This window comes from Lagenorhynchus albirostris, chromosome 16 (genome assembly GCF_949774975.1).
Source record: "Lagenorhynchus albirostris chromosome 16, mLagAlb1.1, whole genome shotgun sequence".
Taxonomy (NCBI): Eukaryota; Metazoa; Chordata; class Mammalia; order Artiodactyla; family Delphinidae; genus Lagenorhynchus; species Lagenorhynchus albirostris.
The window spans coordinates 72,712,457-72,736,711 of NC_083110.1; the positions used below are offsets into that span (position 1 = coordinate 72,712,457).

The following is a 24,255-nucleotide window of genomic DNA, read 5'->3' on the forward strand; positions in this document are numbered from 1 at the left end:
TTGTCTTAATTGACTTTATTGTAGTTTTTGTACACAAAGAAAAATCATGTTCATATCCATCATGAACAAAAACTTAAAAAGGCAGAACTAGAAGACATGTGTCCTTCACCAAAGCAAAGCTGTGCTAAAGGTTCCAAACATTTCAATTTTTAAAATAAATATTTTCATTTTCCGATGTCTACTTTCATGTCTTCAGAGTGTCACAAGGAAATTGAAGCTATCATGAATTACATTTTGTTTAGAGTCCCAGCTCACTGTGTTTGGTAACTGGCCATGCCATATCCAGCCTGGTTGGGAGGAGGTATTACAGGGGGAGGGGCTTGTCCTTGGGGAGGCTGAGCACCAAATCCACCCATCCAAGCAGCTGAAGGTGATTGACTTGGAAGAAAAAAAAAAAAATCTTCAGCAAATGCAAAGAAAAAATTATCTATACAGTTATACAAAAGTCAAGCAGAGTCTAATCATAAACAAGAAATCAACATACTTAAAACAGAGAGCAAAGAAATAAATCATATATATCCATATATGCAAAATATATATTCCAATATTAGTCTTAAATTTTTGCTAAGATAACATATGACTTCTCTGAAAAGTATCTCAAAACTGATTTTTTAAAAATGACAAATGATTAAACTCATCATCTACCCACCATATATTTGCACACATGGTATATCAATTTATAAACAATTTTAAAACCACAAGTTTACTTTGTAAACAGGAGGAAGAACTGGTGAAAACAAAGGTTTGGGCTGGCTAGAAAAAGCACAAGGGACCAATGCAATCTATCAATAAAGGAAAAAAAGCGAGCTACTTTATATTAGATAAATTTCAGAGACTTCTCACACAAGCCAACAGGCATAAATCATTAAATTGCTGAACATATCCAGACAAAGATCTTTTCCATGAAAAAATAAACAAGTAGATAAAACAGTGTATTAGAAATGTAAATCAAATTCTACCAACTGCTAATAGAGATAGGAGGACACATCACATGTTACCCCAAACTCCCTTTCCACCTAGATAATAAAAAGCAAATTTTTAGCATTACAATTCATTTTTCGTAAGGTTTCTACAATGCTTATAAATGCCACATAGTTAATGCCACATAGTTCAATGTATTTAGCTTAAATAGATTCTCCCTAGGAAAACACACTTTTTAATTCCTTTTGTCAGAACTATGTGTTTCTATACTGGAAAAACTCAAAACAACTTACTCTACTCCAAATCCTTGTTGATTCCATGGTTGCCCATATACTCCATAAGGTGGTACTTGCCACCCATTTGCCATATACTGTCCATACTGTTGTGGGTTTCCATAAACTTGGCTCCACTGGCCCCACTGACTATAGTCAACCTAGGAAAAAGCAAATTACTGTTTTAGGGAACAAGTAAGAAACACAGTATTTGAAGAAAGTGGGAGACAAGGAAGAGAAAAACTAAGCACCCTTATGTGAATAGGACTCTGTTATTTATCATTGTCTAAGTTTATTGGGGTGGTGACACCTGTGAAAAGAAAGTATTAAGATTCAGTTAATACCACAAAATAATCACTTTTGAAATAGCATTAATAAAATCAACTGAAAGCAGCTATATGCTTTACTTTTTTGTTTGCTTTCTTTTACAATTTCTAAAGCTTTTATGTAGATATGTAAGAAGGAACCTTAAAAAGTGCTATGAAAAATTGGATTACCTGTTGGAAGTTTTTAGTCATATCAGGAGATTCTTTACCCCAATAGCATTTAACAACATGTCCTTCAATTGTAGTACCATTCACCGAAACAATGGCATGGGCCGCACTTTCATGGGTAGAAAATCTAAGAGAAGATGAGAATGAAGTTTTTTGTTTTTTATTTTTTTAAGTACTTAGTAAGTAATACAGAAACTCCTTAATTTATAAGTATCAACTTGGTATTTTCCTAAAGTACATCATGTAGGAGTTTAAAGTTCTACATTGCAAAGAAGTACTAAAATAACAAACTCTGATACCTGAGGGGATCAAATAATATAACTGAAAGGAATGGATCAAACGTAAGGTAGGATTTTACCTGACAAATGAATAGCCCTTCTCTGGAAAAACTCTGATTTCCATAATTTGCCCAAATGGTGAGAATGTCTGTCTCATAAGCTGATCTGAAAAACAAACATACAAATAGAATATTTAAGGTTCATGTTATCATGAAATTGCTAATAATGATGAAGCTCCAGAGAAGGGGATTAGAAAAACCAGACACTGTACCTGTTAACCCAGAAGCAATTCCTCCACAGTACACAGTACAATTTTTTGGGCTTGACTGGTTTACTACATCTTCAAATCTCAACTGCTTAGTGTTATCTATATGCAGAAAGAAAACAAAAATGTTGATGGGGCTTCCCTGGTGACGCAGTGGTTAAGAATCTGCCTGCCAATGCAGGGGACACGGGTTCGAGCCCTGGTCTGGGAAGATCCCACATGCCGCGGAGCAACTAAGCCCATGAGCCACAACTACTGAGCCTGCGATCTATAGAGCCCAGGAGCCACAACTACTGAGCCCGCGTGCCACAACTACTGAAGCCCACACGCCTAGAGCCCGTGCTCTGCAACAAGAGAAGCCACCGCAGTGAGAAGCCCGCGCACCACAATGAAGAGTAGCCCCCACTCGCCACGACTAGAGAAAGCCCGCGCGCAGCAACGAAGACCCAACGCAGCCAAAAAAAAAAAAAAAGTTGATGGTTATACAGCATTATAAAACTGATTACCATATACTATTAAGGTATGCCTCATTGTGGGGAGAAATAGAATTTTTTCTCCTTGACACTATGATCTGACCTATAAAATCACCTGGTTCACAGCTCCAAATATACTTGCATCAAAGCCCAGTTATTTTCCCACAATTATACTGAAGATAAAATGAGTCTTGAAATGCTAATAAAATTTCAATGTTAAGAAATTAAGACTAAACTAATACATGATTTTGTGAAGTATCCATAAAAACATATAAAGGAGACATATCTTACTTTCTTGTGTACTTTTAGGTGCAGGTGGTTTACGTGTGGCCCAATTGGTTCTGATTTGACGACCACCCAACCACTGACCTCCCATATGCACAATTGCATTTTCTGCATCCTACGGAGAAAAAGAAAAAAAACAGCAATTACAAACACAGAAAAGAGTGGTTCATAAGACTCATTAAGATGAAATAAAACATTGGCACTTCTGGATCCAATAAATCTTATCAGTAAGTGACTCATTAAAGCAATATTTATTTATAGATTTTAAAATACCAGGATAGGGACTTCCCTGGTGGTCCAGTACCTAAAACTCCACGCTCCCAATGCAGGGGGCCCAGGTTCAATCTCGGGTCAGGGAACTAGATCCCACATGCCGCAACGAAGAGTTCGCACGCTACAACTAAAGATCCTGCATGCTGCAACAAAGATCGAAGATCCCGCGTGCAGCAACTAAGACCCAGTGCAGCCAAATAAATAAATTAAAGTATTTTACAAAAAAAAACCCAGGATAGCATTTAATCATCAAGGGAAATTATAATTCAAACATAAAAGGAGAAAATTACAATCCCACTGATCACCAAAAAAAAGGACAAAATTGTTTTCAAATATCTTAATTTTATGGTTGATTTGTAATATGACTTTTACTGAAGTATCTAAAAACTCTTTGATACTATGGTCTAAATACCACCTAACCCCCGCAATCTACATTCTAATAACAATGGACTATGACACAAGATTTAAAACTTAAGACGGAAGACTTCTGCATTATGATTTAGAATGCTGTAAAATTGAGTTCTACAATAAACTGAGTAAGGTATGGAACTCATGCCCCCTACAGTGGAAGTGAGGAGTTGTAACCACTGGACTGCCAGGGAATTCCCAAAAAATGAATTTAGGAAGTAATGTGAATTTGCAATGAATCTAAGCAAAAAAAGGATACAACTCCTGCCCTTTATCTTACTGCTTCAATAAAATGTAAATAATTTAAGTTGTTGAAACTGTTCCAAAACATTAATACCAAAGCCCATTTTATTATCTGATGTTACAGTTAATGCAAATGCTTAGATATTTGGTACCTCGTTCTTAAATACATGCAAAAATCAAGACGAATTGCTTAAAATTTCATTTACATAATTTGCTGTAGTCATTAACGTCCCAGCTACAAAAATATGGATAATAATTAAAAAGTTAAGGGACTTCCCTGGTGGTCCAGTGGTTAAGAATCCGCCTTCCAACGCAGGGGATGTGGGTTCAATCCCTGGTCGGGGAACTAAGATCCCACATGCTGCGGGGCAACTAAGCCCACGCACCACAACTAGAGAGCCCGCGTGCCCCAGGTACAGAGCCCACGTGGTGCACTACAACTGGAGAGAAGCCCATGCGCCACAACTAGAGAAGCCCACAGGCCACAACTAGAGAAGCCTGCATGCTGCAACAAAAGATCCTGCACGCCGCAACTAAGACCCGATGCAGCCATACATACATACATACATAAATAAAAGCATTTTAAGAAAGTTAAAATTGAGATTTTCATGGTTAAGACAAATATAATTTTTAAAAACATTTATTTATTTTATTATTTATTTGGTTATGCCGGGTCTTAGTTGCGGCAGGTGAGCTCCTTAGTTGCGGCATGCGAATCCTGAGTTGCAGCATGCATATGGAATCTAGTTCCCTGACCAGGGATTGAACCCAAGCCCCCTGTGTTGGGAATGCAGAGTCTTAACCACTGTGCCACCAGGGAAGTCCCAAGGCAAATATAATGTAACTTCCCTTCAAATTCTGAGATTAGCTCATTTGTCCTAGTTGTGAGTTTTACTTCTAACACATCTTACCCTTACCAAGTCACAAATGCAAGCTTCAACATACTTCATTATAATCAGCCTATTTTTCCCAGTTATTTCCAAGCTTATGAAAAAAAAATAATGAACTACACCTTATTATTAAAACAAAATTACACAATAGTTGTTTGTAGTCAACATCCAAAAATATTCATTAATAACTAAATTTTGCATTAAATTCAAATTGAGTTGAAAGAACATACCAGTTTATTATAAAAAGATACAAAGCCATAGCCTTTGGATTTTCCAGTTGCCATGTCTTTAACTACTCGGGCATCCCTGTGAAAAGAAGCACAGCTAAATGAGGGAAGTAAAAGTCATCCTCAAAATAAAAACTAAAAGGAACCACACACACTGTATTGTGAGCATTTTTTTAAATAAAATTCCAGTTAGCCCTAATTAACTACAGCCATTCCTGAACTCTCCCTAACGCTTCTTTACCTGTTAGAAAAAAGCAGTAGGACAAAAACATGTAATAAACATGCAACCTAATCAAACAGCCTGTGCTTTCTAAACTAAATGCTCAAATTTGAAGATTAATAGGAACAATAGTTTCCTTTTCTAATATTCTATTTGCTAGTGTCCTCTAAGGTTTACTGGTTCTATAAATTACTGTAACAATGCTAACTACTTTACCATGCAATCTCTAAATAGTTAAATGTCTTCTGCCTAGTGATACAAAATATATGAAATATTAAAAAATTGAAAAAGAGGAAAAAATAGGAATTAAAAAGGCATACATGGCCTGTTAACAGATTTCTTTATTTTTCTTGGTCAATTCTCTACCATCATTTTGGAGTTTGGGCAGCTGTAAATTTTGAAAAATTGACATTTTCAGAAATTTAAGAAAGGAGAATAAAAAACTAACAACAATGCTAAGCACACCAGTACGAAAACAACAAATTTACACAGAAATTTTAGTGAGTAAGTTAAAATGATTGGAAATATAGAACTCCACTGAATATAGAATGTTAAAATGTAAATACTAAAATATGTATATATAAATAATGTATAATAAGAATAAATAGAAATGAGAAAAAAATCTACAACTGAGTTCCAGTGTGCACAGTTCCTTGCAGTTAGCCTTCAAGATCCTGTCCATTCTTATGAGCAATTCTGCAAAATAACCAGAATGCTATTACTTTTAATTGTGACTTGGACTTTAGAAAAACTGCAGGTCTCAGGTATAAATATAGATTGAAAAACAGCAACCTGTATTATTTTTTATACTGATTTTTAAAACAGTACTACTTACCACATCTAGATTAAAAAGCAAAGTAAATATCAAAATAGAAAATTAAGAATTAAATCTATCAAATAAATTAAATCTATAGAACAACAAATTGCAGAGAGAAATACTGTTGTTCTTAGGTGAAACGTATTTTTGTAAAGTAGTACTAAAACGTTTAACTTCAATCTATAGGAAATAAATACATAAAATAAAGTGATTTTAAGCAGATAGATAAATTGTGATAAACATTTTATAGAACTTTTAACACTTTAAATTTTCCAATATATTTGATCAAGTAACATACAGCAAAATCTGAGCACCAACTTTGTTTAAAAAAAAAAGAAAATCAAACCACAATTGGGCCCTACCCTAGCAGAATCAAATACCACTAACAAAAATATCTACTAATTAATCCCACATTTATGGCTCAGACATTGAAACATTTTACTACTATAATAATGCTACTTTTCAGCTAAAATATCAAAACACATTTATCATTATAATTAAACATGTACATTTCCAATTTCACAATATATCCAAGGATTTACCTACTTTCCCCATTTATAAATTCCTCCTATAAAAGTTTAATACACAGTATGAATCATTTATTTTTGGTTAACCCATATCTTTAACCACCAAAGTTTGAAAACACTTGACAAAAAGCTGGACTTTATAATAAGTTTTACCACCCAAACATCTGCTTTAAAGATAACAAACAGAATCACTTAATTTTTAACATGTTATACACAGGATTAGATGAAAACAAGACCCCAAAACACTGAAATGACATTAACATTTTCAACAACATCTACTAATCAAAAAAACAAAACAAACAAAAATCACACTAACTAGGGAAAGAAAATCTTAATTCTGATACAAGTTAATCATGTACAATTTTGCCTATCACTACTGAATATAGTATTGATTATGATACTTACGATATTTTACCAAAGGGGGCAAATGCTGATTTGATATCTTCTGTTGTAATTTCTGGACTCAAATCCCCAACAAACACGTGGAAATGATCTGAAATCAAAGCATTTGGTAATCAAATACTTAAGAAGTCAGGTACTAAACCTTTTTTAGGCAACACTAAAGGAAGAAAAAAACCTATTTGAGCTGGTAATGCTGCCAAGGATAATTTCAGAACTCTTCCACAGTAAAATGCAGCAGGAGTACTTACTGGAAGTATCTTTTTTCTGGCTACTTGGTGTTGTTGCCCAGTTTACTTTGACCTCCTAAAAATAAAGATTATATTTAATAAAATTATTAGGCATGTCATTATGAATCACAACACTTACCACTTATTAAATCATTTTATCAAGCAGGATTATTTTGGTAAAAGCACTAGGCTGAATAAAGCAAAACCATCACTTGGCAGAGCTGAATATTTGTTAAAAACTTGCTAAGAAAGAATACAAACTAATTTGACATGCAAATATATATACTCATAAGATGCCATCATTTATTATCTTACCTTTCCCAAAATTTTTCTCCCATTCATAGCAGCTAATGCAGCAGCTGCATCTCTGTGTTCATAAAATTCCACAAAGCAATATGGGTCATTGCTTGTATGCTGCAAAACAGAAAATCCAACAGAAGAGTTGACCCTTCTGCTATCGGGTTGCTGAGAAGAAAATCCAGGAAAAAACATTACTGATAGCTAGGCATGTACGAGGTGAGATTGCATAAGCTTATGAAAGCCTAACACTTTAAAAATAAGATTTACACCTATACCTGACTTTGCACCTCAGAATACTGTTGTACTCAAACAGAACTACAAAGCAGTACAGAATCATGACTACCAGCATTAAATCAAAGTACAGAGTTCTGGTGAAGTATGTTAAATATAAAACAGAAGTTTATATTAGACCAAACAAAACCTCAAGTTCAGATTTGAGAGATAAGGACCACTCCTTACCACTGCTCTTCTCTCCCAACATTATTTTCAAAGGGATGAATTCTATTTATGCATCATAATCCTTCATAAACTGTATCCCATGACTATAAAAAAAATACAGAAATGAACCAACTTTACAAACTTTACTCCTGATCGAAACTAGGATTAGTACTATTGATACATATAATAAGACGAGATTATGTATTTCTTTTCTGTACAAGGAAGGAATAAGAATGAAAAAAGAAAAATTTCAGATTTATAACCAGCTGTTGAAATGAAATCCCTACCTTTCAAAATCTTCTGAAGCTCTGGAGATTCTATACACTTTGAATTTGGTCTTCCAAAGACCAGAAAAATATACTAGTGATTAAGAAAAGATTTTCTGAAAATGTGTCTGAATAAAATATTCCACAACAAAGCTAAAATTTTATATCACAAAACACCAATATAAGAGAGTGAATACCTAAAGAGTGGATATAAGTATATGTATAACTGATTCACCTTCCTGTACACCTGAAACTAACACAACATTGTAAATCAACAATACTCCAATAAAAATTTTAAAAAAAAGTGAGTACCTAATATGACACCAATAATATAAAACACCAATATAAGATGAGAAAGTACCTAAGATATAACAACTGTAACACCTATGAACCAAAATGGAAATGAATTTTATAAGACTGCAACCTATATTGAACAGCTATACAGTTGTACAAATATATTTTTTACGTAAGGTTAAAAATATCACTATTCAATGTAAAATATCTAAAAATAATGTTTAAAATGTGGAATTCCAGTTGCACTTACAAGGGATTAAAAATACCAGATAAAATAAAGCTCTTTTCAACAACCACTGTTTTTCATTCCAGGGAAGTTTTAGCAGAAAAATCCAAAATAAGACGTCTAAAACAATAGTGGTGAAGCAACCAGAAGGCATTTCCTTGAGGGGGAAAAAAGCGTAATCATTAATACTGACAAGAAAACTACTACGGGCTCTCATACAAAAATCCTATTGTTGTAGCCACGTGAATGCTGTTCTCAGGAGGCAGAGAAAGGAAATAGGGAAAAGACTCCAAACATTCCTTTTGTAGAAGAGTTAACGTTTACCAGTAACACTCACTGAAGAAAAGGTTTAAAGGTAAATATGAAGCTAACACTGTGCTAGTCAACTTTTCCTTGTACTCCTACCTCTTCTGCCCTGATGGTCTCTAAGGAAAACACTGTTAACCATAGCAAAACATACAGGAGTCCAATGGTAGAACTATGATAACAACGGGCTTTAGTAAACTAGTCTACTCGTGCATACTGACTTCAAATTTATCTAACTAGTAGTAGGCCAGATCCCATTCAATGTATGTACATACATGTACACACACACACACACACACACACACACACATATATTCACATCACACTGCATTTCATCTCATTTAAGACACCATTTTTTGTCACTGTCAGAGATTTTAAAATTTTTTAACATTTGCCTTAGAATTGATAATATACATTTATTATAGTATACAGGGAAAGCTAGAATCTACGATAAACAGTATCTAAAGTAAAACATCGTAAAACTAAGGGGAGGAAAGGGATTTCTCATACCCTAAAATGAAATTTATGAAAGGAAACGAATAGTCTGTACTAGAGTTCATGAGTTCATGCCCTTTGAAAGTTTCCCATTTACACCACCACCAAGTGACACTCTGAAATCAACTGTGTCCTTACCACGGTGTTGTCACCAATTTTTGTTGGATGACATAAATGTCAAGACAAAGAAATATGAAATTTTACAACTATTTACAAGTTCAAATATAGGAGTTGTAGAATACAGATAAATTATGAAAGTTCACTTGAAACTCCTCTACCCCTTCATATGGCTGACTGTGCACACAGGTTTTAAAAAATACATGTATCAAATGTTTCTCAAAAATTTTCTAGCGACTCTCACTTTCTCACATTTCATTCTTTCCTAAACCCACTCCAGTCAGTTTCCAACCCAACCATGGAAAGGAAACTTCATGTTGAGCTCACCAATGACCTCCCTGCCATCTCTGTGATCCCTTTTCTGTCCTCACCTTGACTTTCAAGCAGAATTCAAAACTGTTGACAACTCTCCTCCTCTTCTAAATATTCTCCTGTAGATTCCACCATACTCTCTTGGTTTTCCTGTTTCTTCACTGGAGGATCTTTCAGAAAGTATTTCTTCCTCCTTAACTCAAACTATAAATGTCACTTAAGTGTTGAGATGCTCCAGGGCTCGAACCTAGGCCCCCTCTACTCTCTTCTCTCTCAGCGTTCTCTCTAGATCTAGGAGCTAGATCTTATCCAGTCCCATGGCTTCAAATTATCACTGCAAGCTAGTATCATCAACACTGGTTTCTCTAGAGTTCCAAAACAGTTTATCCAACTGCCTACATATGACGTCCATTTATATGTCTAATGCACATCTTAAAATTAACATTGCCAAAACAGAGCTCGATTCCCACCACTCCCCACCCCCAATCAATCCTGTGTCTCCCTCAGTCATGCCATGCCCATTTTAGCAAATAGCATTAACATACACACAGCTACAAACAAGAATCTAAGGGGTCTTTCTTGATGTCTTCCTTTATGTCCCACGGCCAATCCAGTCCTACTGATTCTACCTCCAAAATGTATCCCAAACTTATCTACCTCTATTTCTATGGCTATGACTCTAAAGAACATCATCTCCTACCTAGGCTAGTGAAATAAACACAGCTGGTTTCCCTCTCCTTCCACTCTTGCCCCCTACAATCCATTCTCCATATAATAATCATTTTCCGGGCTTCCCTGGTGACACAGTGATTGAGAGTCCGCCTGCCAATGCAGGGGACGTGGGTTCGTGCCCCGGTCCGGGAAAATCCCACATGCCACGGAGCAGATGGGCCCGTGAGCCATGGCCGCTGAGCCTGTGCGTCTGGAGCCCGTGCTCCGCAATGGGAGAGGCCACAGCAGTGAGAGGCCCGCGTACCACCAAAAAAAAAAAAAAAAATCATTTTCCAAATAAAGTAACATTAAAAATGCAAATAAGGGGCTCCCCTGGTGGCGCAGTGGTTGAGAGTCCGCCTGCCGATGCAGGGGACATGGGTTGGTGCCCTGGTCCGGGAGGATCCCACATGCCGCGGAGCGGCTGGGCCCGTAAGCCATGGCCGCTGAGCCTGCGCTCCACAACGGGAGAGGCCACAACAGTGAGAGGCCCACGTACTGCCAAAAAAAAAAATAGCAAATAAGAATACTTCATCAGGAGGACTTCCCTGGTGGCGAAGTGGTTAAGAACCCGCCTGCCAATGCAAGGGACATGGGTTCGAGCCCTGCTCCAGGAAGACTCCACATGCCGCACAGCAACTAAGTCCGTGCGCTACAACTACTGATCCTGCGCTCCAGAGCCCGCGCGCCTAGAGCCCGTGCCCCGAAACAAGAGAAGCCACCGCAATGAGAAGCCCACACACCGCGAAGAAGAGTAGCCCCCACTCGCCGCAACTAGAGAAAGCCTGCATGCAGCAATGAAGACCCAATGCAGCCAAAAACAAACAAACAAATAAATTAATAAAAAAGAATACTTCATCGCCCTACTTAAAATCCCCACTGCAGAGTAAAATCCAAACACTGTGTCATGGCTCATACTGCCCTATGTGATTCCAAACCCTGCCTGCCTACTCTATTACACTCATTTCCCACCATTCACCAGGTTCCAGCCACCCTGGTCTTTGGTTCCACAAATGCACCAAGCTCATTACCAACACAAGGCCTTTGTATGGGCTGTTCCCTCTGCCTCCAGCTCTTAATGTAGATGGCACCATCTTGTTATTCCTATCTCAGCTCAAAGAGGTGATTTCTGATAGTAGTCATTATCATGTTGGTCCCATACCAAACATCCATAGTCTAAAAAAGACTCATTTGATCTTTTAGAATTTGGTTGAGTCAACTGCCCACTGATTACAGATTTCTAGATCACAGATCATAACCAAAAAGCCTCAACATTCAATTATGCAACTTCAGTTCCCATCTCCTTAAGAACCTACATTATTACTTTCACAATACAGATGCCAATTGCAGCAAGACGTCATCCCTCACCACCTAGCCTATACAGCACCAACATTGCAATCACCATCACAGAACTGTTATATTCTCTTAAAAGCTCTTACTCCTATCCAGAATTATCTTGTTTACTTATTATTTACAATACTCCCACTAACATGTAAACTCTTGTGAACCTCACTGGTCTAGCTCTGCATTATATCCCCAATGCTTTGAACAGTGCCTAGTACAAAGTAAATTTTTGATTAATTAAAGAAAGAATGAATAAATCATCAAAGACAGGAAGGAAAGAAGAGATAATATACCAGAAAAGAGTGATAATTATCCTTATTAGTTAAGAATGAAGATCAAAAGGCCACTTTGCTTTACATATTTCTAATAGTTCCCCTCCGTCTCAGAATATAACACAAACTCCTTAGCACAGCTCTGGCCCCTGCTGAACACTCCTGCCTCATCTCCTGGCATCTCCTAAGACTAATCCCTTTCGAAACTCCAACCACATTATGGTTTCTATCTTTCCTTCTATCTCACAAGCACTCCCGCTCTCTGTCTACCAGGCTTGATCAACATTCTTCTACCTGGATTCCCTTCTTTCTCAAATTCCTGTCTAGCCAGTTTCCATTACTATCCTTTTCGGTTTCAGCCTAGACACTGAATCCTCCCCTGACTGAAGATTGTACGGACCTACAAGCTCCTATAGCACTTGAAACTATCAACTTCCACACTATTTATTATCCTATATCATTAATGCCTATTATTTCCTCTGTCTCCCTCATAGACTGGAAAATTCTATCGCGCTAGGAACCGTTTTATTCACCACTGTATCCCTAGCACTTACCATGGTATCTGGTACATACTAAATAGTTGAAAAAGCAAAGTGTTAATAAACTGAAAACCGAGTCATTGGGCACTGCTCCAGAGTCTTAACCAGGAAAGTATAAAAAGTAAGATTTTTTTGAAAAAAAGGAAAACAAATTATCCTAACAATTTAAATTCCTATCTACATAAAGTTGTTCAGTCAGCATTTACTAAAATTGCTGAAGATGCTTGTGTGGCACTATGCTCATAATAACCTAATGTTCTTCTACACACACCAATTCTTATTGGAAATATATGAAATATAACATTCTTATTGGAAATATAACCTAGTTTTTCAACATTCTGAGATAAGCTCTAACAACTTTACATAAGCAGAATCACTTGAACATAACTACATCATGAAGGACCCTTTGAAAATAACAGCACAGAAACTCTGTCCTCTCAGATAAACTCCATTCTAAACCTAGTTTGTCAGTCAAATCAAATAAGTCAACACAACATGAATCTATCCATCTAGTAACTTGAAACTTAAAATGATACTAATCAACTCATGTATCTCAAAATGTTAAACATTATGCTAATTGTCAGCACAGGGAACTGGGAAGATCTTACCTCTGTTATCATTTTACAGCTTTTACAGGGTCCAATCTGACTGAATAACTGAAGAATAAGAACTTCTGTCACATCTCTGGAGAGGTTACCTACGTATCTGTACAGAAAGAAAGAAAAAAATCAGCTATTTCCCTTCAGCTCTAGCTCTAAAGCATTATCATCTACTCATCATCTTTTATTTCATTTTAACTTCCTCTGTCTTCAGTAAAATTTTTCCAATTAAGCCTGATCCTTTGAGTGTAAGATTAACTCTCATTTAGGAAAGCAATAATTATTCTTAGGTCACTAAAATATCACTTCAAAAGACTCTATTAAAAACAAATCAGGGGCTTCCCTGATGGCGCGGTGGTTGAGAGTCCGCCTGCTGATGCAGGGGACACGGGTTCATGCCCCGGTCCGGGAAGATCCCACATGCCGCGGAGCGGCTGGGCCCATGAGCCATGGCCGCTGAGCCTGTGCGTCCGGAGCCTGTGCTCCACAGCGGGAGAGGCCCGTGTATGGCCAAAAAAAAAAGAAAAACCAAAACAATATGACCTTGCTTCCCACCCAAAGCATATTATTCTGTACCTATATATCATTTTCTCATCTTATTTGTTAGAATAAAAATTTAAATCAGTCTCAAGATAACTATAATTTTTAGATATGAAACACAATTCAAAATAATGTATAACACACACACACATAATACCACAAATACTGATTCATTAAAACACCTGATCATAGAAGGATATCAGACACAAGGTGAGTTTACCTTAGACCCCCAACCAAAGCAATTACATGAACAAAGAAGAGAATTAAAGTTATAGCAAAACACAAAGATTGAAGGATTTTGTTCTTTCTACTTTGCTAATAAGATTGTTATCGATGGTAGGTCTTCATAGTTTTGTTTTAGGAGAGCAGGGTAAAATAAAATTCACACTCAAAAATGCATCAGAATCAACAAAATACATCTTAATGTAGATAACAAAGCAAATATGAAGATTTCTCTAGAAATTCAGAGAAAATTTAAGACAAATCCAGGTATACTTTTCTCCTCTGAGGTACATGGGCCTCTCACTGTTGTGGTGTCTCCCGTTGCGGAGCACAGGCTCCAGACGCGCAGGCTCAGTGGCCATGGCTCACGGGCCCAGCCGCTCCGCGGCATGCGGGATCCCCCCAGACCGGGGCACGAACCCGTGTCCCCTGCATCAGCAGGAGGACTCTCAACCACTGCGCCACCAGGGAAGCCCCCAGGTATACTTTTGACTATAACATATCTAAAGATTTTTTTAAAAATTACAAATTGAATGTATTTTGTATAAGAAACTTAAAATACACATAAGTTTAAAAGAAAAGAACACCACCACCCAGAGATGACCATCTTGTATCATGGATCTTTTTTCTCTTTCTTTTCTTTTTTATTGGAGTATAATTGCTTTAAAATGTGTTAGTTTCTGCTGGACAGTGAAGTGAATCAGCTCTATGTATACATATATCCCCTCCCTCTCCCCCATCCCACCCATCTAGGTCTTCACAGAGCTCGGAGCTGAGCTCCCTGTGCTATATAGCAGGTTCCCACTAGCTATCCATTTTACACACGGTAGTGTATTTATGTCAAACCGAATCTCCCAATTCATCCCACCCTCCGCTCCCCCCCCACCCTGTCCAAACAACCGTTCTCTATGTCTACCTTTCTATTCCTGCCCTGCAAATAGCTTCATCTGTACCGCTTTTCTAGATTCCACATATATGTGTTAATATACAGTATTTTTTTCTCTTTCTGACTTTCTTCACTCTGTATGACAGACTCTAGGTCCATCCACATCTCTACAAATGACCCAATTTCATTTCTTTTTATGGCTAATATTCCATTATATATATGTACCACACCTTCTTTACCATGGATCTATCTTAATTTAGCTTAATAAACTTTAAGTCTTTCTCGCACTCAGCATATAGTTCCTAAAACTCACATCAGTTATGATCCTCATAAACCAACAACATTTATAAAATTTAACATATTTTCTTCTGGAAAGTAAAAGGACATAAGTTTTATTTTCCTAACTATAATACCTAACATCTGGAAACAATGTACTGAGACCAATATAAGCCTTGTATCTACAGTTGCCATAGTTTAAGACAGGATACTCTGAAAGGGAAAAATAAGACTAAGAAAGGTAAGGTTAAGTGTTAAAAAGAAAAAAAAATTTGATTAAGAATGAATAGCAATTTTCTTTTCACCTAAGAATTTCACTGCAATGGGTGCCAATAACTTTAACACGCTCTAAAAATGAAACACAAGTCCAATGTTACTTAAATGGAAGACTAAACCAGTGACAAACTGGTTTAGGTCCACTATGCCACCTTTTTGTTATATTTAAAGTAGAGCAGACCCATCAGTAGGCTGTGCAGTGACATACTTTTCCCAGCAGTAGTGAAAGGTTATAGGCTTCTGAGCTAGCCAGACAATTGCCTATTTTTTTTTTTTAACTCATAGGGGTTTGTGAACCTGTATCCATGGAATTTCTTTTTGTACAAAGTAGACCTATCTGTAAAGAAAATGAACAGTGACCTTGGTCTCTGAAGTGTTAACACTCAACTAACCTAAAATGCTAATAGTTAGCTCATTTCTAAGAGAATAGGAGTGGATAAAACTGATTTTCACATATCAAAGCTAACTAGCAACAAAGTTAAAATTATCACTTGAATGTAACAAACGGTAAATGATTTAAATAATTTTAATCTGTATGACTGTTTAATGATTTTTCCAGGAAAAAACTGCACGGGCATTAACTACCTTACATACCTAACAGTCACAAAGCTGTTACTGTTTCACAGGATTTTTATTCCAAGTCAACCAATTTCTAATCAACTACAGATTCTGAAGAATTTCTAGAGGCACATTTAGATATATTAATTTATATTTCAAGCACTGATAACAAAGAGCAAAAGGTTAACGCAAGTTTAGAATGTCATGAAATACTTAGAGAAAAAGTTTAGTTTTAAGGTTTCCTACTTTTCAAATATCTCCACTAAAAGTTCAGTTGGTAAAGTAGCAAACTCCAAAAACTAATATAACAATGGCCTTCCAGGGCCTTCCCTGGTGGCGCAGTGGTTGAGAGTCCGCCTGCCGATGCAGGGGACGCGGGTTCGTGCCCCGGTCCGGGATGATCCCACATGCCGCAGAGCGGCTGGGCCCGTGATCCATGGCCGCTGAGCCTGCGCATCCGGAGCCTGTGCTCTGCAACAGGAGAGGCCACAACAGGGAGAGGCCCGCGTACCGCAAAATAAATAAATAATAAAATAAAAATAAAAATGGCCTTCCATAACAACATGTAGAACATCTTAATTTGCCAGGATAAAAAGGAGATAATTTGCCATATAATTTCACCTAAATTATACAGAAACCTGAGACTGCCTTTTCCTTTACTCAGAGTTCTGTAATTCATTCACCTACATTTGCCTTCATCCATCATAACACTTAATACAGAAACATTTTACAGCTTTTAAAATACTATACAGCTTAAGTACCTTTACGTTATCATAAAATTATCTGTCCCAAAATAAATACTAACAAAAATATTCAACTCTTGACCTGGTAAAAACATCATCTCTTGGTAGCACATAGAAATATTTACTTTTTCTTTCTAAATCATCTACACTTCACTTTCTTTCTGCTTTGGTTATAAAATCGTCAACATATTCTAAAGTTCCAAGGGTTTAAATATAAAATTTCTACTTGAAGAACACATACAAAATAACAGAAAAAGACAAATGGCTCAAATTATTGTAGTGAGATCAATCCAAAGAGTAAACACTTAGGAAATTCCAAAACGATTTTTAACTCAAGGGGGGAAAAAAAAGCAAACCTTAGGTCTATTTTGTCTTCTAAGAACAGGAACTGTAGGAACTAATGCATTAAAAATGGAAAATTATGTCTTTATCCCTAAAGTCAGGGTTAAAATCAAATTTGAGACTAGAACTTGGCAGTTTCACAGCAGGCAAAAGTTCACATTGCCAAACTACTTCCTATGTACAACCAGGCAGAATTTTAAGTTAAGAACATCATGCCTTTCAGAAGACTAATCACACTTTTCAATACTGAATGTGCTCTCACTCTGAGAAGATTAGCCCTACGAAGGCTGAAATTACCAGCACTTTTACACAAGACACTATGGCTAAGTAATATTTTTACTTTTGTTCTTGAAAATTCCTATATAAGAGGAGATTTTGCAACAATATCCTTCAATGGGCCTCTAATGTGCTGATCAATTTGTCGATATTTCATTTTAGGAAGGAGGCAGGGTGGAGGAAAGGTGCAGGAGGTACAAGTGAACTGACCAACTATATAAGGAATATCAACACACATACACATACATTTTAAAGAAACAGAAAATATGATTAAATTGTATGAGAGGTTTAATTACAGCCACAATATAGCCAAATGTATGGTACAGCTAATCAATTTTATAATGGGATTTAACAGTATTTACTGCTATTGCCCTTAGATGTTCAGATTATACTCTAAATGAATGGCTTATTTCCTCCTTTTGACTGAGTCTCTATCGGGGGAAAAAACGGCCTTAAAGATGGCATTGCATTAACATGGTATAATTCCAGATCCACAATTCCTACTCATTTTGGTGCATCGAGTAGATGAAGAAAATAAAACTACAATAGAACACCATTACAATTTAATGTTGTATAACAGATTCAGATATACCATGGATCAAATCACTGTACTCAAAGCTACACACAACACAAATCTGAAATGTGGGTCCCACAAGGTAGGTGTCAGGCAGTTCACTTCCAACACCAGTGTTATACAGCATGATCTCATTTGTTTTTTTAGATCCCAAGATACCCAATACATTTACCCCCCAATACAAAAAATGTTAAATGGGAGCAAAGAACATCAGAAAACAGACCTTCAAAGAAACTATATGACAAATTTTAGGCTCAACATCAAAGCAATTCTATATCACTTTAAATACCATCAAATAAATTAGTAATACTGTAGGTAATGAATATTTAAAGACCTACCTAGGCTATAAACACCATATTGTTTTCTGATGATAGAACCATATGTCTTAGCTTGTGTGTGTCTGCAGGAAAAAAACCTCACTAGTAACACACAGGCATATTAAGGAAACAGTTTAAGATAAGCTTTGTTAAGAGTACATTCTTTTAAAACATACCAGCCACTTGAAAGCCTAATCCAAAGATCACGATGTAAAATAAAAGAAGGATCTCCATAAATAAACAAAAAACCCTACTAGGTATCAACCTCTAAAGTCACCTTCAAAGTTTTTATCATGTTACCTGTATCTAAAAGAACCCTTTGAGAAATATGTAAAATGAACACTTTAAAAAATATGCATTTTTATTAAAATCTGACAAAAATCCAAATGTGAAACATTTGCTTTTATCTCAAAATTTTACATTTCAAATTTCAAAAAATATAAAAATCAACAGACCACACCACATATGACCATCATGTCTGCTTATATAATTTTAAATCAATCAGGACTTTTTTAAAAACGGACTTAATATTAATTTAATGAAAGGAAGTATAATCATTGTAAAATATTTGAGTACCTCTTATGTTCCAGGCAGTGAACTAAGTGCTGCAGGGTTAAGACCTAGGAAGATGTAGCAGTCCTTGTCTAAAAAAAAAAAAAAAAAAATCCTTCCCATGGAGAAGAGTGGGAGAAGGAAAAAGGAAGACAGAATAGTAAACATATACTGACATACAGGTACAACGAAGCTCAAGATGTTTCTTTACTTATATGTATACATGTCACATTTTTAGATAACTGTAAACATAGACAACTTAATTGTGTTTCTGAGAAAGAACAGGAGACTGGAGAAGGTAGAGGTAGGAAATAAGTGACAAAGAAGTTAGCTTATTAGTCTACGGTCTAAGATCTGATGGAGATGAAAAGGCAGACGCAAAGTGCTTGTATGAATTAAAGGTACTGCAATAGCATTTTGTTTAGCATGACAAAACAGGAATTCTTCATAAGGAACAGATAGATACAGTTAATGAGAAATATGCCTTGAGGATTTACCAATTATTCAGTAACTATTATGATGCGATGACATTTCAGATTTTTAAATACTATGTAACTTTTATCGTTGTTAAATACATGCTTGCTAGGCCTAAATCCAGCTTTCCCAGATGCTTCCATCAAAGAACACATTGCTAACTAAATACCAAGTCTTGGCTTCAACAGATGTTAGAGGACAACTTTCAAGTTTGTCCCAATCCTCTCTTTTCTGGGAAAAGAGAGCAGAAATGGAAGACAACACAAAACATAAATATTGATACAAAACTTTCTACTAAGCAGACTTCCCATTCAAGCATTTGATGTACTTAAGTTGACCTCAAATTCTCAAAAGGGATAGCAGATACTTTAGTGAGACATTAGAGAAGTAGGAATAAAAAAGTGTAAGCCCCCCCCCCCAGCCAAAAAAACAAACTTGTATTAATGTTGAACATAGACATCTACCTTCTTTACGGAGCAAACTTTCTTTGGTAGGACTAGAGATGAGAAACTAGTCTAACTGCCTAAGTACCCATTCACCTTCATCTGTTCCCCAAAAAGTAATTTCCCCATCAGATAGCAGAGCCAAGTGAACTATGATCGTATCAATACCAGGCAGAGGCAAGAGAAAACAAAGCAGCGACCTGACTGACTCCTTGCACTCGAGGCAGGTGTGCTGAGCTTCGAGAGGCTAGGAAGACCCAAGGTGCCCAACTTAAACATTTAATTAGAAATTACACTTTAAAAAATGCAGGAAAAAAGAAAGGACTGCCACACTATTTGGAAAGGAATGCAAATGCTGAGTCATCACTCTTCATTAGGAAGGAAAGGAAACTCGAATAAGCGATTCAAAGACGAAATTCATTCATTACACTGGGCTTCAGAGTAAAGAGCAACAGCAAGATAGAAAAAAAAGCGCTCAAAAGACACATCGAATAGCTGATAAAAACATCATTTTATCCAACGCTGAAGGTCTCGATCCACAGATTAGGAGAGGGTAACACCACTGTAACAACTGGTTGTCAGTTTAGCGCAGGTAGCGCTCAAAGTAAACTTCTTCATCCAAGAAGGGAAAGATGCTCCGGCGGCAAGAGGGATCCCTTTTGCACTTTAAAAGTAGCGGGCGCTAGGCAAAGTGTTTCTGACAGCGTGGGCGGGGGCACGTGGGGCAGAAAGACAGTAGGGGCTTGAGTGGTGTTAGAATGTCCGTCTTCCTCGGAGAGCTCAACTTGGGATAAGAGCAGGGAGCGACTGGGGACTTGGAGGGCGTGAGTGCTAATTCCTCGCGGCCCGCAGGGGATGTGGCTGCGGTCCCACCCCCAGTCCCACCCCCACCAGGCCCAGCCCCCGTGGGGGACCGGCAGCTCCCGGCCCGGCCCAGGGCCCCCGGAGCAGAGGAGTAGCAGGAGCTCTCCCAGGCCTGACAGGCTCTGGCGTGCAGAAACCCGGCTCAGGAGGAGGTTGCAAAGAAGGGCGCGAGAGGAAAAGGTCGAAATAAGCCCCGGACCCCAGGAAGTGACTGTGTTTGGGGGAAGGGAGAGCTTCCTTTCTAAGGAAAAAGGGACAGATGAGGAATGCACTTCGCGTCCGCGCCACCGCGGCCAGGGAGCCGCCAAGAGTCCCGCCTTCGGCCCCGCTCTCCTGCTCCCTCCCACAGCGTCCCGCGGTGCCCGGGCCTCTCGGCGCCTGGCACCCCTCGTCTCGGGTACTCACAGAGTCCGGGGCTGCCCGTCGTCTTCCATCATGGTGGGTGCGACGGAGCGATCCCGGGACAAGGGGGAGGGCAGGGCCGGGGAGGGGAGGGGGTGGGGAGGAAGGGGAGGGGGGCTACGGGCACCGGCTGGGGACAGAGGAAAACGCACCGAACCCCGCTCTCGGGCTCTCTCCCCCCAGCCCGCTCCGGACACTGCGCTCCAACCAGGAGGAGCAGGAGGAGGAGGAGGATGAACAAAATGGCCGCCGCCACCAGCCAGGCAGGAAACGGGGCACAGCGCAGGCGCGGCCCGCCAGGTCACCGCTCAGGCCAGCCGCGACAGCCTGCAAAAGGGACAACTGAGTGAGGAGGAAAACAGGCCGCTGAGGAAACCCTGTGCCGGGTCACGACGGATCACGTCGTGGCTGTGCGCCGGCTGGTCGGCGAAGCCCGGCCAGCTCAAGAAGAGATAGAGTAAAAAGAGAACCGCCAGGAAGCTGAAGTCTCTGGGAATTGTGGTCCTGGAAATGAGAGAGGGAAGCACTTCTCCAGAGGGCTTCTGGGAACTGCAGTCCAAAGAAGGCGGCCGGCGCCCGCGGCGCGCTGGGACGCGAAGAAGAGAATTCTGGGGAGTGTAGTCGTACGTGAAACGTGTGGCGACCCGGAAGCCGGCGTGCTGGGAGGGGAGGGGAAGAATAAAAGCGACGTTAAAAGGCGGGGAAACGAAGCGAGAAAGACTGCTGTCCGGGAGGTAGACTACGACTCCCAGAGTGCCTCGCGCTGGGGCTGTCCTAGGGCTGCTCCAGGCATTTTAAGGCTCTTCTGTTGGCTCAGCCCGAGCTGCTGCTCCGCCTCCGTCCAGCCCGAGAGCGGTTTCTTCAACTGCGGCTGAGGCAGTGCTTTGGCTCCGCGTGGTGTCTGAGCCCTCAGGCCCTTGCGGCCCTCCTGTATTCATCAAAACGGCCGGCCCACGGTCATCAACCGCCGCCCCGCGCGAAGGGCGGAGGGCCTGGGGTGGATCTCAGGCCCTCGCTGAGCTGCAGGCTGCGCTCGCCGGGGCTCTTCCCGCTTTCCCTACGGCCGGCAGCGTCCTGTGGGCGCGTTTTCCCGCAAATAGGTATTCTAGCCTGGGTAGGCGGCTTGTAGATTGCTTTACAAGTTTCAAAGTTCCCCATCCGTTAACTCATAGGATAAGGACGTAAGAAGGACAGCCCTCAATTCAAATGACTCTTCGAGTCAGTGTACAGGGGGTGATAATGCCCTCCTACCCCCTTATTTAGTTCTTAGAGAGGAAGTCTTTGGGCAGAGATGTGCACAGACTTAAGGTTATGTTTACAGACATCCATCATATGGACGGGGAACGAAGTCTTGTTCGAACGTGTGGGAAACCATGTTCAAACTGGCTACGTAACACTAGAATTTGCTTTGTCGCCCGCAGCAGTTCACGGTATGCTTCCATCCCCACCCCACCTCCCTCTCTAAGCATCTTTAGGAGAACGTGATTGAGTTCGTACCTGCTCTTGTAGCCTAGTGAAGGGTAATGGTGAAGAAAGATTTTTCAGCCTGTTGCCGGAGCTTGAGGGTCCCAGTTAAACAGTGCCTTGAGAGTTGGTTTTACAAACACTACCAGTGAATCCTAATCCTGTAAGGGGAGTGAACCGTGCAAGAAAAGCGTTGTAAAGTCAATATGAGGAGGAGGGGGGATTTCGCTCTGGGAGGCTTCATAGAGACCGTGAGGAGAGAGTTGAGCCCCATGAATCAATAGGAACAGCAAAAGGGCACAGAGGCCAGGACCCATGGCTAAAATGTATGGGTTTGGGGGAGGGAGGTGTGGGGGAAGACATGGAGTAGGGATATTGAGAGCTAAGTTAGAGAAAGCGAGCAGGGGCTTTATAGAACCGTGTTGTTAAGGATTGATACCAGGCTGAGGAGTTTGAGCTTTATCTTCCAGTCAATGAGGAGCTATTCAAGGGTTTTATTTTTTTAACCGGACCTGGGTATAGAACTGTATTTATCATAATCCAATTCATCATTGATCCATGCCTGGCCCACTGTATTAATTTCCTATTGTTGCTGTAACAAACTTAGTGGCTTAAAACAACAGGAATGCATTATCTTAGTGTTCTGGAGGTCAGAAGTCCGAAATCAGTTTCACTGGACTAAAACCAAGGTGTTGGCCAGGCTGGTTTCTTCTGAAGTCTAGGGGAGAATGGTTTTCTTGCCTTTTCCAGCTTTTAGAATCTGTCTGCATTCCTTTGCTTTTGGACCCTTTATCTTCAAAAACAGCAGCATAGCGTCCTCTTTCCTCTGACCTCTGACTGCCTCTCTCCTTACCTCTGTTTCTGACTGATCATCCTTCCTCCCTCTTTGACTTACAAGGACCCATTGTGATTTCATAGGGCCAGGATAATCTCCCCACTTTAAGACCCTTAAACACATTAGCAAAATCCCTTTTACCATAACATAGTAAATTCACTGGGTCTGAGAATTAGGACATAGACATCGGTGGTGGGTCATTATTCAGCCTACTTTTAAAAATGTAATAATAACTGAGCCCTCCACCCTAAAAAAAAGTTATTAGGGCATCAATTTGCATCTAACTCTTCGGTTTGCCTCACACACACACTAACCCATCCTCCTGCCTCCCCTCACCTGGGTTAACCATCGTCCTGAATCCTGAATTTACCATTTCTTGTTTTCCTTTTTACAAAATTTTATTTTATATATATATACATATATATATTTCCAAAAAGTGTGTGTGTATACACATGTATTCTTGAATTGTTTTTAAAGATGTTATAAAAAAGAATATGCCTATTAGAATGGCTAGAATGCCAAACACTGACACCACCAAATGCTGGTGAGGATGTAAAGCAACAGGTACTCTCATTCAATGCTGGTGGGTGTGCAAAGTGACACAACCACTTTGGAAGACATTTTGGCAATTTCTTACAAAGCTAAACATAGCTCCTAGGTATCTCAATGAGTTGAAACCTTATGTCCGCACAAAAACCTGCACGTAAATGTTTGCAGCAGGTTTATTTGTAATTGTCAAAACTTGGAAGCAACCAAGATGTCTTTCAATA

General features: G+C 39.0%; 1 protein-coding gene across 8 annotated transcripts; it reads right to left on the reverse strand.

Moving 5' to 3' along the window:
* TIAL1 (TIA1 cytotoxic granule associated RNA binding protein like 1) lies at positions 1-21,274 on the reverse strand. 8 transcript variants are annotated; one of them, XM_060126127.1, is made up of 12 exons: positions 21,190-21,274; positions 13,451-13,547; positions 7,538-7,636; positions 7,244-7,298; positions 6,999-7,086; positions 5,033-5,108; positions 2,995-3,103; positions 2,237-2,332; positions 2,046-2,130; positions 1,691-1,814; positions 1,215-1,354; positions 1-378 (listed from the first exon to the last, which is right to left on the reverse strand). In XM_060126127.1, exons 1-12 carry the CDS (start codon positions 21,219-21,221, stop codon positions 252-254), a joined length of 1,128 nt encoding a protein of 375 aa, XP_059982110.1. In that variant the 5' UTR covers positions 21,222-21,274; the 3' UTR covers positions 1-251. The 8 variants fall into 8 exon arrangements, with proteins under 8 accessions (XP_059982110.1, XP_059982109.1, XP_059982112.1 ...); XM_060126126.1 differs by having other exon boundaries at positions 7,538-7,687; XM_060126129.1 differs by lacking the exon at positions 21,190-21,274 and adding an exon at positions 19,028-19,086 and having other exon boundaries at positions 7,538-7,687.
* Positions 21,275-24,255: the final 2,981 nt, after the last annotated feature.

Coding starts and splice junctions, on each gene's coding strand:
- TIAL1 (XM_060126126.1), bottom strand. CDS start 21,221: ATGATGGAAGACGACGGGCAGCCCCGGACTCT. Junction 13,548..21,189: donor GACGGGCAGCCCCGGACTCT/GTGAGTACCCGA, acceptor CTTTCTGTACAG/ATACGTAGGTAACCTCTCCA. Junction 7,087..7,243: donor CCAGAAAAAAGATACTTCCA/GTAAGTACTCCT, acceptor CTTTGATTTCAG/ATCATTTCCACGTGTTTGTT.